The sequence below is a fragment of the Entelurus aequoreus genome, linkage group LG01, assembly GCF_033978785.1.
Source record: "Entelurus aequoreus isolate RoL-2023_Sb linkage group LG01, RoL_Eaeq_v1.1, whole genome shotgun sequence".
In the NCBI taxonomy this organism is placed as follows: domain Eukaryota; kingdom Metazoa; phylum Chordata; class Actinopteri; order Syngnathiformes; family Syngnathidae; genus Entelurus; species Entelurus aequoreus.
Window position 1 is genome coordinate 57,777 of NC_084731.1, and position 13,228 is coordinate 71,004.

Below are 13,228 nucleotides of genomic sequence, written 5' to 3' on the forward strand. Positions count from 1 at the left end.
ACTAAGTATTCACCACCTTGGCTCAATGCTTTGTTGAAGCACCTTTGCCTGCAATTATAGCCTCTTAAATCTTTTTGAATACGATACCACAAGCTTGGCACACCTATCTTTGGCCAGTTTCACCCGTTCCTCTTTGCAGCACCTCTCAAGCTCCATCAGATTGGATGAGAAGCGTTGGTTTTTATCCAGCATGTCTCTGTACATTGCTGCATTCATCTTTCCGTCTATCCTGACTAGTCTCCAAGTTTGTGGTGCTGAAAACCATCCCCACAGCATGATGCTAACCCTAACCCTAACCCTAACCCTAAATCCTTACCATAAACCTAACCCTAACCCTAACCCTAACCCTAACCCCTAACCCTAACCCTAACCCTAACCCTAACCCTAACCCTAAACCTACCCCACTATGGTGTATGCCTAAAATCTAACCTTGTCATAACTTGTGAGACAATTTTTCAAGGAATAAGTATAAGGCTATTAATTATGCTGGATCACAATTAGGCGTGGAGGTAGGAGGTTTTCTGCCACCTAATTATGTCTTTCTATATTCCATTGGGATAGAGCATAATTTAAGGTGATCTATAATCATATTTTGATTAATATTTCAGTGAATATAGGTTGATTTGGCAGCTTTATTCAGAGGGACACGCAGTGCACTGTAATGACTGGTTTTGACCACCAGATGGCGCCAGCGATACACGCTTGGCATTCTAGCAACTGGGTATTTTCCACAGAGTGACACTAGCAGATCACATGTCTCCTGTTCAGCCAATGAGCTGCATACTATCCTTCAAGTCTCCTTCACTGTCTAACAAAGAATCAGAAGCTCCATAGTTATCGACGGCAGAAGTGCTCCTGTGACCTTGTGTAAGCTTCTTTAAATTTTCTTTGACACTATTTTTTATGACATATGGTGCCTGATGAAGGTTTTACCGAAACGTTGCATCGATTTGTCATAGTTTATACATGTTTAATAAATAGTGCTATTTTTTGGAAATTTGGATTTTTCATTTTTCCTTTTCATCTGCCCATTGACACTTTAACAAACTACCTCCGATTCTGTTGCCTGCCTTATATTTGCATACAATGTCCGGGTTGTTGAAAAAGCAAGCCCCTCTTTTTATGGCTAGCAGCATTAGCAAAAGCCATGCGGTGCCACCATTTTGGCTTACTGCTGCTAGCGCCGGTGAAGATGGGCGTGGCCTCAACTATGAGTCACGCTACAGCGAATTAGCAGGCAACAACATCCAGAACGGAGATGGTCTCCAAGACTACCATTTCGGCCCTAAAATAAGAGGTATGCAAAACATTATCACAATGTTGCATCATCTTAAAAATGTTAACCAACATGAGCAACCACAAACTATTTCCAAAATGGCAAATACATTGGCCAACAGAATAAGGCCTGCATTAAACAATGCGGACACGCAGGCCTTAATTGTAATTAACGCCAGAAATTGGGCCGGCGCAACTATGGACATTTTGAAGAGGCATTATTTAAATGCATTAAACATTGAAAAGGACAAGCTGACTCCTATAATTGGATACAATTGGAGGTCTTCCTTTTTTATTGCCTCCAACTGGGCCAAAAAGAAGTTTGGCACAAAGATGACTTTTGACACCCTACAACTGGCGGAGAGCCATATAGCCTCGCTGATGATGACACCCAAAGGCCACAACGAGCGAGCGGTTCCACCAGGACCGAGCGATGACGCCGGGACGACGAAGCCTGTCTCTGCATCCCAGAAACCTCAGGCCATGGTGGAGATTGGCGGCGAGTTCCCTCCTCCTGCCTGCTTGGCGCCGGCTGTTCTGATGACTCCACAAAGTTCCAGCACACACGCAGAAGCTTCCTGCTCCGCTCCTGTGACGCAAGACGACAGACGAAGGCGAGAACGCAGACGGCCCGTGAGTGACCTGAGACCGTGTAACATCGGACCCCGCGCGCCCCAGGTACAGAGTGCGACTTGTGGTTCACCCCCTCCCACCTGCAGGCGACCTGAGACGGAGAGGATGAGACGACCGAGTCCTGAGCGCACCGTTCCTCCTGACTACAGCTCGCTCACGCCCATCGTTGTCCAGCCAGCCACACATGTCGGTGCGGTGACTTGGAAGTCCCCCACTGACGGGCTGACACGCTGGTTCCGTAAATGGGCGGGCCCACCACACATGACCCATATATCGGGGGGATGTCTAAATGGGGTGCAAAATGTCTGACTTTGTGGGTGTTATCTGGTTGGCCTCCTTTGGGGACTTCCGGTGGGTTCTGCGTCTGGCGGGGCGTCGCCTTGGCGGGGAGTTGATGGACCGAGCACAAACCCCTCCCCCTCTCTCTCTCTCTCTCTCTCTCTCTCTATCGCTCTTTCTTTCTTAATCCCCCAAAAACCTAACCCTAACCCTAACCCTAACCCTAAATCCTTACCATAAACCTAACCCTAACCCTAACCCTAATCCTAACCCTTGTCCGATTGGGGTCCCCTGGGGGGGTGTGCTCTGGGTGTGGGGTCACTCTGGCGGACTGTAGACGGACAGTGCATATTCCCTTTTCCCTCCCCCAACCCTAACCCTAACCCCCCAACACCTAACTAGCCAGTGCCTCCAGTCTGCCGTTGGGGTGGCATCCTGCCCTTTGTGCGCCCCCCCTTGGGGCTCTGTTGGGCATTGCTGGGATGTGGTGATGGGCTGATGATTATCAGACACATTTTAAAATTGGAGTAGAGGTCACTGACACAGAGGAACTGTCTGGATATCTTTATTTATTTAAATACTTACCTTGTTTGCTGTGATTTATTTATCTTGTTTGCAGTGCTTACTTTATTTTGAGTGGTACTTACCTGATTTGCAGTGCTTTGCTTTATTTTGAGTAGAGTTTTATACCCAGCTGGCCTGGATGATTAATTACTTGCTTTGAGTTGTGTGCAGTGATTTCTTTTTTCAAACACCAGACATTCCTTTGCAATCAGTGGAGCGAACTGAATGACCGCAGGTGTGAGCCTTAGCCCCGCCCACTGCGGCGCTCTTATAAAATCCTCCTCCTTCCATAGCTCCATTTGACAAAAGGCTCCGGCTAATGAGGAAGGCATTATGCTGGAGACCGCAAATGTTGTAGCTTTTACATGCCTGAAGAGGCCAAATAGGCCGAAACGCGTCGCATGTTCAAATTGGTTGATGTGTCTGACACCACTCTCGGCGTTGTCCGATTGGGGTCCCCTGGGGGGGTGTGCTCTGGGTGTGGGGTCACTCTGGCGGACTGTAGACGGACAGTGCATATTCCCTTTTCCCTCCCCCAACCCTAACCCTAACCCCCCAACACCTAACCCTAACCCTAACCCTAAATCCTTACCATAAACCTAACCCTAACCCTAACCCCTAACCCTAACCCTAACCCTAACCCATCCTGCTGTAGAGAAATAGGGAAGATGAATTAGCCTCAGGAGACTAGTAGTGCTCCACCTACTGGGAATTAGAAGCGTCCCAGTAGGCATGAGGTAACAGAAAGCCAACCTGATGAGGCCTAGGGGGCCGAAACGCGTAGTTGGACAGCCACAATGGTTTCTGCGCCTGTGTTTGCCACCGCATTCTCATTCGGGGTCTCCGGGGGGTCCTGCGTTTGGCGTGGGCGTCGCCTGACGGGTTGTAGACGGACAGTGCACACCCTTTGCCCCTTACCCTAACCCTAACCACAAACCTAACCCTAACCCTAACCCTAACCTAACCCTAACCCTAACCCTAAAATAAGAGGTATGCAAAACATTATCACAATGTTGCATCATCTTAAAAATGTTAACCAACATGAGCAACCACAAACTATTTCCAAAATGGCAAATACATTGGCCAACAGAATAAGGCCTGCATTAAACAATGCGGACACGCAGGCCTTAATTGTAATTAACGCCAGAAATTGGGCCGGCACAACTATGGACATTTTGAAGAGGCATTATTTAAACGCATTAAACATTGAAAAGGACAAGCTGACTCCTATAATTGGATACAATTGGAGGTCTTCCTTTTTTATTGCCTCCAACTGGGCCAAAAAGAAGTTTGGCACAAAGATGACTTTTGACACCCTACAACTGGCGGAGAGCCATATAGCCTCGCTGATGATGACACCCAAAGGCCACAACGAGCGAGCGGTTCCACCAGGACCGAGCGATGACGCCGGGACGACGAAGCCTGTCTCTGCATCCCAGAAACCTCAGGCCATGGTGGAGATTGGCGGCGAGTTCCCTCCTCCTGCCTGTTTGGCGCCGGCTGTTCTGATGACTCCACAAAGTTCCAGCACACACGCAGAAGCTTCCTGCTCCGCTCCTGTGACGCAAGACGACAGACGAAGGCGAGAACGCAGACGGCCCGTGAGTGACCTGAGACCGTGGAACATCGGACCCCGCGCGCCCCAGGTACAGAGTGCGACTTGTGGTTCACCCCCTCCCACCTGCAGGCGACCTGAGACGGAGAGGACGAGACGACTGAGCGCTGAACGCATCGTGCCTCCTGACCACAGCTCGCGCACACCCGTCGGTGTCCAGCCAGCCACAGAGGTCGGTGCGGTGACTTGGAGGTTCCCCACTGACGGGCTGATACGCTGGTTCCAAAGATGGACGGGCCTATCACACAATCCCCATATTTCGGGTTGGTGTCTAAATGGGGAGCAAATGGTCTAATTTTGTGGGTGTTGTCTGGTTTGCCTCCTTCAGGGACTTCCGGGGGGTTCTGCGTCTGGCGGAGCCCAACTTGGCGGAGGGTTGATTGGACCGTGCACATCCCCTTCCCAATTTTTCTCTCTCTCTCTCTCTCTCTCTCTCTCTCTCTCTCTCTCTCTCTCTCTCTCTATCTCACCCCCAAAAACCTAACCCTAACCCTAACCCTAGCCCCGCCCCCTGCGGCGCTCTAACAAAATCCTCCTCCGCCCATAGCTCCATTTGACAAAAGGCTCCAGCTAATGAGGAAGGCATTATGCTGGAGACCGCAAATGTGGTAGCTTTTACATGCCTGAAGAGGCCAAATAGGCCGAAACGCGTCGCATGTTCACAAAATGAATGGTTGATGTGTCTGACACCACTCTCAACGTTGTTCGATTGGGGCTCCTGGGGGGGGTGTGCCCTTGGTGGGGTGTCACTCTGGCAGACTGTTGATGGACAGTGCATATTCCTAGTCCCTTCCCCCAAACCCTAACCCTAACCCTAATCCTAACCCCAACACCTAACTAGCCAGTGCCTCCAGTCTGCCGTTGGAGTGGCGCCCTGCCTTTCGTGCGCCCCCCCTGGGGCTCTGTTGGGCATTGCTGGGATGTGGTGATGGGCTGATGATTATCAGACACATTTTAAAATTGGAGTAGAGGTCACTGACACAGAGGAATTGTCTGGATGTCTTTTATTTATTTATGTAAATACTTACCTTGTTTGCTGTGATTTACTTATCTTGTTTGCAGTGCTTACTTTATTTTGAGTGGTACTTACCTGATTTGCAGTGCTTTGCTTTATTTTGAGTAGAGTTTTATACCCAGCTGGCCTGGATGATTAATTACTTGCTTTGAGTTGTGTGCAGTGATTCCTTTTTTCAAACACCAGACATTCCTTTGCAATCAGTGGAGCGAACTGAATGACCGCAGGTGTGAGCCTTAGCCCCGCCCCCTGCGGCACTCTAACAAAATCCTCCTCCGCCCATAGCTCCATTTGACAAAAGGCTCCAGCTAATGAGGAAGGCATTATGCTGGAGACCGCAAATGTGGTAGCTTTTACATGCCTGAAGAGGCCAAATAGGCCGAAACGCGTCGCATGTTTACAAAATGAATGGTTGATGTGTCTGACACCACTCTCGGCGTTGTTCGATTGGGGCTCCTGGGGGGGGTGTGCCCTTGGTGGGGTGTCACTCTGGCAGACTGTTGATGGACAGTGCATATTCCTAACCCCCTCCCCCAAACCCTAACCCTAACCCTAACCCCAACACCTAACCCTAACCCTAACCCCTAACCCCTAACCCTAACCCACTAAGTATTATAAGGGTCAGAGGTCACAGACATGGAGAATCGTATCTTGATTTTGTTTGAAGTTATTTATACTTCTTTATTTGTGTGTGCTGTGATTTACTTACTTACCTGTGTGCAGTGCTTTTGGAGTCCAGCTGCCCTGGATCACTTTTATCTATACTTACCTTTGGAGTGATTATTGTTTGGTGTTATTTTGCACCAAATACTTTTCCATGTCTGTGGAGTGTGATCATTGCAGCTGTGAGCAATCGCCACCTGCAAACACTCGGAGCGATTCATTGCAGCTGAGGGCATAAGCCACGCCCCTTGCTAGCTCTTTTAAAACCTCTTCTTGCATTCGCGGCTCATTTTACCTCCAGCAGTTGAGGGGACAACTGACCTAGGAGAAGTAATGAAGCCAAAGTTTTTAAAGTTTCACACCTGATGAGGCCAGACAGGCCGAAACGTACGTAGTGTGATTTTTAGAACTTGACTGTGTTGACGCCACACTCGGCGGTTGTCGTTCGGGGTCCTCGGGGGGTGTGCGTCTGGTGGGGGCGTCACTCTGGCGGATTGTTGATTGGACTGTGCCATCCTATTTCCCGTCCAATTTCCCTAATCCTAACCAATAACCCTCTACACCTAACCCTAACCCTAACCCGGTGTCAACGATGTGGCGAGATGTACGTGGGCGAGACGGGCAATACCATAGCTAGGAGATTCGCCCAACACAAGTACAACATCGTTAAACACAAAAATACCGACACTCACCTGGTCCAGCATTTTGTCCGACACGGTTGGTCTTCCGTCCGAGCGACGGTCGTCGAGACGAACCCCAGATGGAGCCTCGCCCAACGTTACAGGGCGGAGCTCCTCTGGATCGTAAAGCTGGGCACCAGATTTCCGGGGGGCCTAAACGAGATGTGAGTGTTAGCCGATTGGACTGTTGAAGGACAGTGCACATTCCCTCTTTATTTCCCCTCTTTATTTTCCTTATATCCCCCGCCCCTCCTCTTCCCTAACCCTAACCATTTCTTTTCTCTGGCCCTAACCCAAACCTAACCCCAACCCTAATCCTAACCCTAACCTCTAACCCTAACCCCAAACCTAACCCTTGTTTTCATACTCTTCAACCAGGGGAAGTATTTTGTGATAACTTTGTTCTCCACAACTCAAATTCCCAGAGATGATGGTGGTCAAGGTACCAGCCAGGACCTGGGAAAAGCAAAAAGAAAGAAGTACACTTGAGTTCCCAGAGAGCGTAAGAAAGACGATAGTAGTGAAGGGACCAGCCAGGACCCGGACGATGAGATGCCGGCGGCCAAAAAAGGCAAAAAATAAGAAGCGCAAATAAGGTAGCAGCAGGATTAACACACAAAACTCTACTTACGCATACACATATTTGTGTATATCTCACTCATTCTGATTGTCATCTTTTTTCCAAGACCGGTACCATGGGCTCAGTGCTGCAGAGAGGTGTGGTACCACGTGGCACCATGTGGTACCATGGGTTGAGTGCTGCTGCTGTCCCACATTGTAGTTAATAAAAATGATTGACAAATGTTTGGTTGCGTTTTTATCAATTCTATGCTTTTATGGGCATTGGCCCCTCCCACCTGTGAAGACATGCACCTGTCTTGCCCAAGGACACAACGGTAGTGACTAGGATGGTGGAAGCGGGGATTGAACCTGGAACCCTCAAGTTGCTGGCACGGCCGCTCTACAGACCGAGCTATAAAATGAGAATACTAAAATACTGGATTAAAACATACTAATAGCAATAAAATACAGACAAAAGTAGTACATCAAAACACCAATACGAAGTACTGCAGTGTATATATATTTTGTATTAAAATGACAAAAGTCCAATCTTTTATTGTGATATTGAGAAAAAAGGTAGTTATATTGTCCATATATTTTCATGTACTCCCAGAACAGTTCACAGACTCGCCAGTAGATCTCTGTCCCAAAGACTTTGATCACTTGCAGGAATCACCGCGTGTCCACGCAAATACAATTCCACGGAGGACGACAAAAGCACTTAGGTGCCATGAGAGACCTCTGTCCACAAACTGATGTTGTCTTTTCTCCAGGGTTTTTATAGCAGCTGCTGCTACTTCAAAGAATCCCCTTGGGAAAGTCATTAGCTGCAGACCTGACCAGGGACTGGACCTGGGACTGGATTGTACACGTATTGTCCTCTTTATTAGTCTGCTCTTACTGGCTGTGTGTGTGTGTGGAAATGTCCCCTGTTTTGAGGGGGCATATCAAATGCCGGAAAATTGGGATATTGAGGTTGGAAGCCTCTAAAAAAAATATTATTTTGGCGTGTAGTGTCGTCGATTCGCCACTGTGGGGCACTGTCGCGCGTCCCACGTGCGTCATGATCACCGTGACGTGCGTCATGATCACGGCGACGTGTGTCCCCGTGGGGGCGACTATGGCCGCCTAAATAATTATCCTGAGGACAACCCAGAGTCACTTCAGCATATGTAAGGTGCTGAAAACGGCCCGCATAGTGGGTGTTTTGGCCGCAATGGCGGTCGTTATCATACGGGGATCGGGAAGGCGGAACCATCTCGCGCTGTCGGCGCTGTTTCTGTCCGCGCGGACGGACCTGGTGCCACTCCTCGTCCTCCCACGCCGCCATATGTTCGAAAAATGTGTTATTGTGGTAAATAAAATAAAGTGGGTAGGCTAAAATTATGATAGGGACTCGGGTAGGTAGAGTAAATTAAAAAATAAATTGAATGTCAGATAAATAAATTGAAACAAGAGGACACCGGAGAGCTTTCGCCCGCTGTGCAGCGCACTTCCGCCCGGACCGGATGTCTCCAGATGGCCGAGAATGCGAAGCACTCTCGACAAAAAAGTAAATAAACAAACAACTAAGGGCGGTTCTGCGAAGAACGATGAAAAACCCCCAAGGTAAGGAGTTAAACTAACTAGCTAAGAAACTTAGGCTTGTAAAACTAAACGTAAATAAGCGAATTGTCAAAGGACTTTTCGCCTCGTGGAAGACCAGCTCGCCACGGCACCAAATGAAAGGGAAAGAGGGAAAAGGGGAGAAAAAAAGGCAAAAAACAGTATAAATTGTCATAAATGCAAGTCTTATTTCGCAACGTTTCGGTACACTCTATACCTTCTTCAGGCGTAAGACTTGTCTAACGAAAGAAATATGGAAATCGGCTTGTTCGTGCAATGCGTGAGTTGTTGCTCCTCGGGTGGTTCATGTCGAATGAGGCCATTGGCTGCGAGGAGTAGGGCGGAGTCATGGCTGGCAGGAAAGAAGAAAACGTTTTTGCAAAGCCAAAAATCTCAACTAAAAAACACCACTGCAGCAATGTATGGCCCCAAGACAATTTAACCATGTAAATAACTATTAATAGTGAATAATACAATAAATATAACATAAAAATGAAATTATATATATGTATATATATATATTTAAAAAATATTATGAAAAATTCACTATTGATTGCACTGTGAACTAAGCCGTGGACAAAGGTAAGTATGGCTCCTTTGTGGAGTCGGAACAGGTCCAACCATGTTTTTAGAAAGTTTTTCAGGTTTTTGGTGTATTTTTATGAATTTTTGAGGTTTTTTGTAAATTTTTTGAGATTTTTATATTTTTTAGCAGCAAGCTATAGTTGATATAATAATGTAAGTGCATCATAAAGCCTACCTGAACTCCATGGTGTTCAGGGATGAATAGTCTCTCCTATTGCTGCAAGCTGCAAGCAGTAGAAAATGGGTGGATGTATGGAATCCTTATGTAAGACAAGAACACATATGCTTGGCTTTTTTATGCATTATGCATAAATAAATAGTTAAGAATTGAGTCAACAGATCGAGGGTCTTCTATTGCGCCCAGATAACCCTCTGAAACACATCCAGAAAACGCCAACAACACTCCATTTACATGTCGTGACCCTAAAATTAACCAAATATGAGTGATATTGTTATTATTATAAGTGCCAACGCAGAGGGACTATTTTAGCGCCGCAATGATAACAATCAATCAATCAATCAATGTTTATTTATATAGCCCTAAATCACAAGTGTCTCAAAGGGCTGTACAAGCCACAACGACATCCTCGGTACAGAGCCCACATACGGGCAAGGAAAACTCACCCCAGTGGGACGTCAATGTGAATGACTATGAGAAACCTTGGAGAGGACCGCATATGTGGGTAACCCCCTCCCTCTAGGGGAGACCGAAAGCAATGGATGTCGAGTGGGTCTGACATAATATTGTGAAAGTCCAACACATCAGCGAAAGTCCAGTCCATGGTGGGGCCAGCAGGAACCATCCCGAGCGGAGACGGGTCAGCACCGTAGAGATGTCCCCATCCGATGGACAGGCTAGTGGTCCACCCCGGGTTGGGAGCAGAGTAGAAAAGAAAAGAAAAGAAAAGAAACGGCAGATCAACTGGTCTAAAAAGGGAGTCTATTTAAAGGCTAGAGTATACAAATGAGTTTTAAGATGAGACTTAAATGCTTCTACTGAGGTAGCATCTCTAACTTTTACCGGGAGGGCATTCCATAGTATTGGAGCCCGAATAGAAAACGCTCTATAGCCCGCAGACTTTTTTTGGGCTCTGGGAATCACTAATAAGCCGGAGTTCTTTGAACGCAGATTTCTTGCCGGGACATATGGTACAATACAATCGGCAAGATAGGCAGGAGCTTGACCGTGTAGTATTTTATACGTAAGTAGTAAAACCTTAAAGTCGCATCTTAGGTGTACAGGAAGCCAGTGCAAGTGGGCCAGTATAGGTGTATATATATATATATGTATATAAAGGTATATACAGTATAGGTGTAATATGATCAAACTTTCTTGTTTTTGTCAAAAGTCTAGCAGCCGCATTTTGTACCATCTGTAATCTTTTAATGCTAGACATAGGGAGGCCCGAAAATAAAACGTTATAGTAATCGAGACGAGATGTAACGAACGCATGGATAATGATCTCAGCATCGCTTGTGGACAAAATGGAACGAATTTTAGTGATATTACGGAGATGAAAGAAGGCCGTTTTAGTAACACTCTTAATGTGTGACTCAAACGAGAGAGTTGGGTCGAAGATAATACCCAGATTCTTTATCGAGTCGCCTTGTTTAATTGTTTGGTTGTCAAATGTTAAGGTGGTATTATTAAATAGATGTCGGTGTTGAGCAGGACCGATAATCAGCATTTCCGTTTTCTTAGCGTTGAGTTGCAAAAAGTTAGCGGACATCCATTGTTTAATTTCATTAAGACACGCCTCCAGCTAACAGTGAGCTAATGCTAGCTTACGCTGCTATTGTTGATGCACTGAGCCGGCGGCTGCTTCTGCTTCGTCTCAAACTTGCTAAAAGTCAGTTCTAGAATATAATTAATTAATTCACCTGGTAGTAGACAAATGTGGCCACGGACCGACAGGCCGGTCGACTTTCACATCCCCCGAAATGGTGAAAAAGACGTTAGTTGCGGCAAATTTGAAAAAAATATTTTTGGGAGGATTGCGATTGAATCTTCAGAGAACGATTTATGTTCGGAATGTGTTGTTTACAGGAAATAAATATAATACTATATACAGAAGCATTCAGATTGTGGGTGGAAAGTACAAATTGCACACAGAAAGGTGCTAAACTATAAAATCAGTGCCTATGAGAGTTCAGCCACCCGTTTGACCTGCTGCCCTCAGGAAGGCGCTACAGGGTCATCATGTCTAAGACAAACAGACACAAGAACAGTTTTTTCCCTAGAGCCATAACCACGGTGAACTCTCATTGTCAGGTTCAAACACTGATGACATCTAATAATCAGACAAGAAGCAAGGAATCATGCAGAGACAGAGTTCAATTTAGCTCGAGGAGACACGTGTTTTGGGCTGTATTCTAGTTACAGATCCAAACTACGTTCTAAAAATCCTGCCCGCATGTCTCCTCAATTTGTTAGGAATGTCCCTATTACATAACTGTCGCTGAGGGATGGGGGTAATCTCGACAACTCCAGTTAGACACAATATATGATTATACAAAAATGCAAATATGTTGACACTTGGTGCTATCGCCCAGTCTCTGCTCTGTCTGCGTCCCGGTACCCGATGTTCGGCCTTGGCAGTCAGCAGGCCGAGTCTGGACACAACACTGATAAAGAGGCTGGCAATCTTTTGGATTGACAGCTCTGCACAAATACAAAAATACCACTTCAGCACAATTGACAATACTTTATAGCAACGGCCCTTAAGCATAAAGTTATGATGATAATATATACATAATTATTCTCACACTCAAAGGCACTGACTTTATAGTTTAGCACCTCTCTGTGTGCAATTTTTACTTTCCACCCGCAATTTTCTGCCCTCGCCGAACTCCATCAATAAATCCAAAGAAAGCTAAGAGCCTGAGATTCTAGAATTAGATGGGTTAGTGTGGCTGACACGGGTCTTATTTAGGCAAAATAATTATTCCTTGAAGGAGTTATCCGGCTTGATGTAGACAAGTAACTGCTAATATAGTCTTGCAAATATACAATCAATATGTCAAAATAAACCCACACTGTCTAGCTTTTAATGAAATTACAAGTACACAATAGCTTATTTAATCAAAGCTACAAGTATGTGCACATAGTTTTGTGATAATATGATGGCAGCTATATATTTAAATATTTTCACACATTCATCATTCAGTCACTCCTCTAATACACGGAACTATCCTGCAGTTATGCCATATATACAGTATGACTTGTGTGCGTGTGTGTGTGTGTGTGTGTGTGTGTGTGTGTGTGTGTGTGTGTGTGTGTGTGTGTGTTGGTGATGAACAGGACATTCAGCAGATCTTGGATCAGCTAGCTCAACACCAAAGAGATAAGATGGTGGCCTACATTAATATGTTGGAGTATGAGAAGCGAGCGGCCTCTCTCCTTGCTATGAAGGAGAAGGAAGATTTCAAGTACCAAACTGTGAAGGAGAAGGAGGAAGCCTTGAAGGAGATGGAAGAGGCGTTCATGGTGAAAAAAGAGGACTTTCGCCGAGCTGTGAAGGAGAAGGAAGAAGCCTTAGACCGAACAGTGAAGGAGAAAGAAGAGGTAATTGATTTACGTGGACCCCGACTATTTAAATATTTTCACACATTCATCATTCAGTCACTCTAAAATGTGTGTGCGTGTGTGTGTGTGTGTATTGGTGTTGAACAGGACATTCAGCACATCTTAGATCAGCTAGCTCAACACCAAAGGGATAAGATGGTGGCCTACATTAATGTTTTGGTGTATGA

The 13,228-nt window shown here is 46.1% G+C and overlaps 2 protein-coding genes across 6 annotated transcripts in view; one reads left to right on the forward strand and one right to left on the reverse strand.

Moving 5' to 3' along the window:
- The window catches only part of LOC133646058 (girdin-like), a 37,788-nt gene extending 37,351 nt beyond the window's left edge, over positions 1 to 437 (reverse strand). The window contains exon 1 of the mRNA XM_062041041.1: positions 430 to 437. Within this exon, the coding sequence (XP_061897025.1) occupies positions 430 to 437 (8 nt within the window). The remainder of the gene's footprint in view (positions 1 to 429) is intronic.
- LOC133646112 (uncharacterized) lies at positions 396 to 7,527 on the forward strand. Of its 5 annotated transcripts, none has more exons than XR_009825232.1 (4): positions 399 to 4,352; positions 4,439 to 4,629; positions 7,150 to 7,320; positions 7,411 to 7,527. XR_009825232.1 is itself a non-coding variant. In XM_062041156.1 (3 exons), the coding sequence occupies exons 1-2, from the start codon at positions 3,744 to 3,746 to the stop codon at positions 7,317 to 7,319; spliced, it is 1,056 nt and encodes a 351-aa protein (XP_061897140.1). In that variant the 5' UTR covers positions 396 to 3,743; the 3' UTR covers position 7,320; positions 7,411 to 7,527. The 5 variants fall into 5 exon arrangements, 1 of the variants encoding a protein (XP_061897140.1); XR_009825231.1 differs by having other exon boundaries at positions 4,439 to 4,538; positions 4,695 to 7,320; XM_062041156.1 differs by having other exon boundaries at positions 396 to 4,629.
- Positions 7,528 to 13,228: the final 5,701 nt, after the last annotated feature.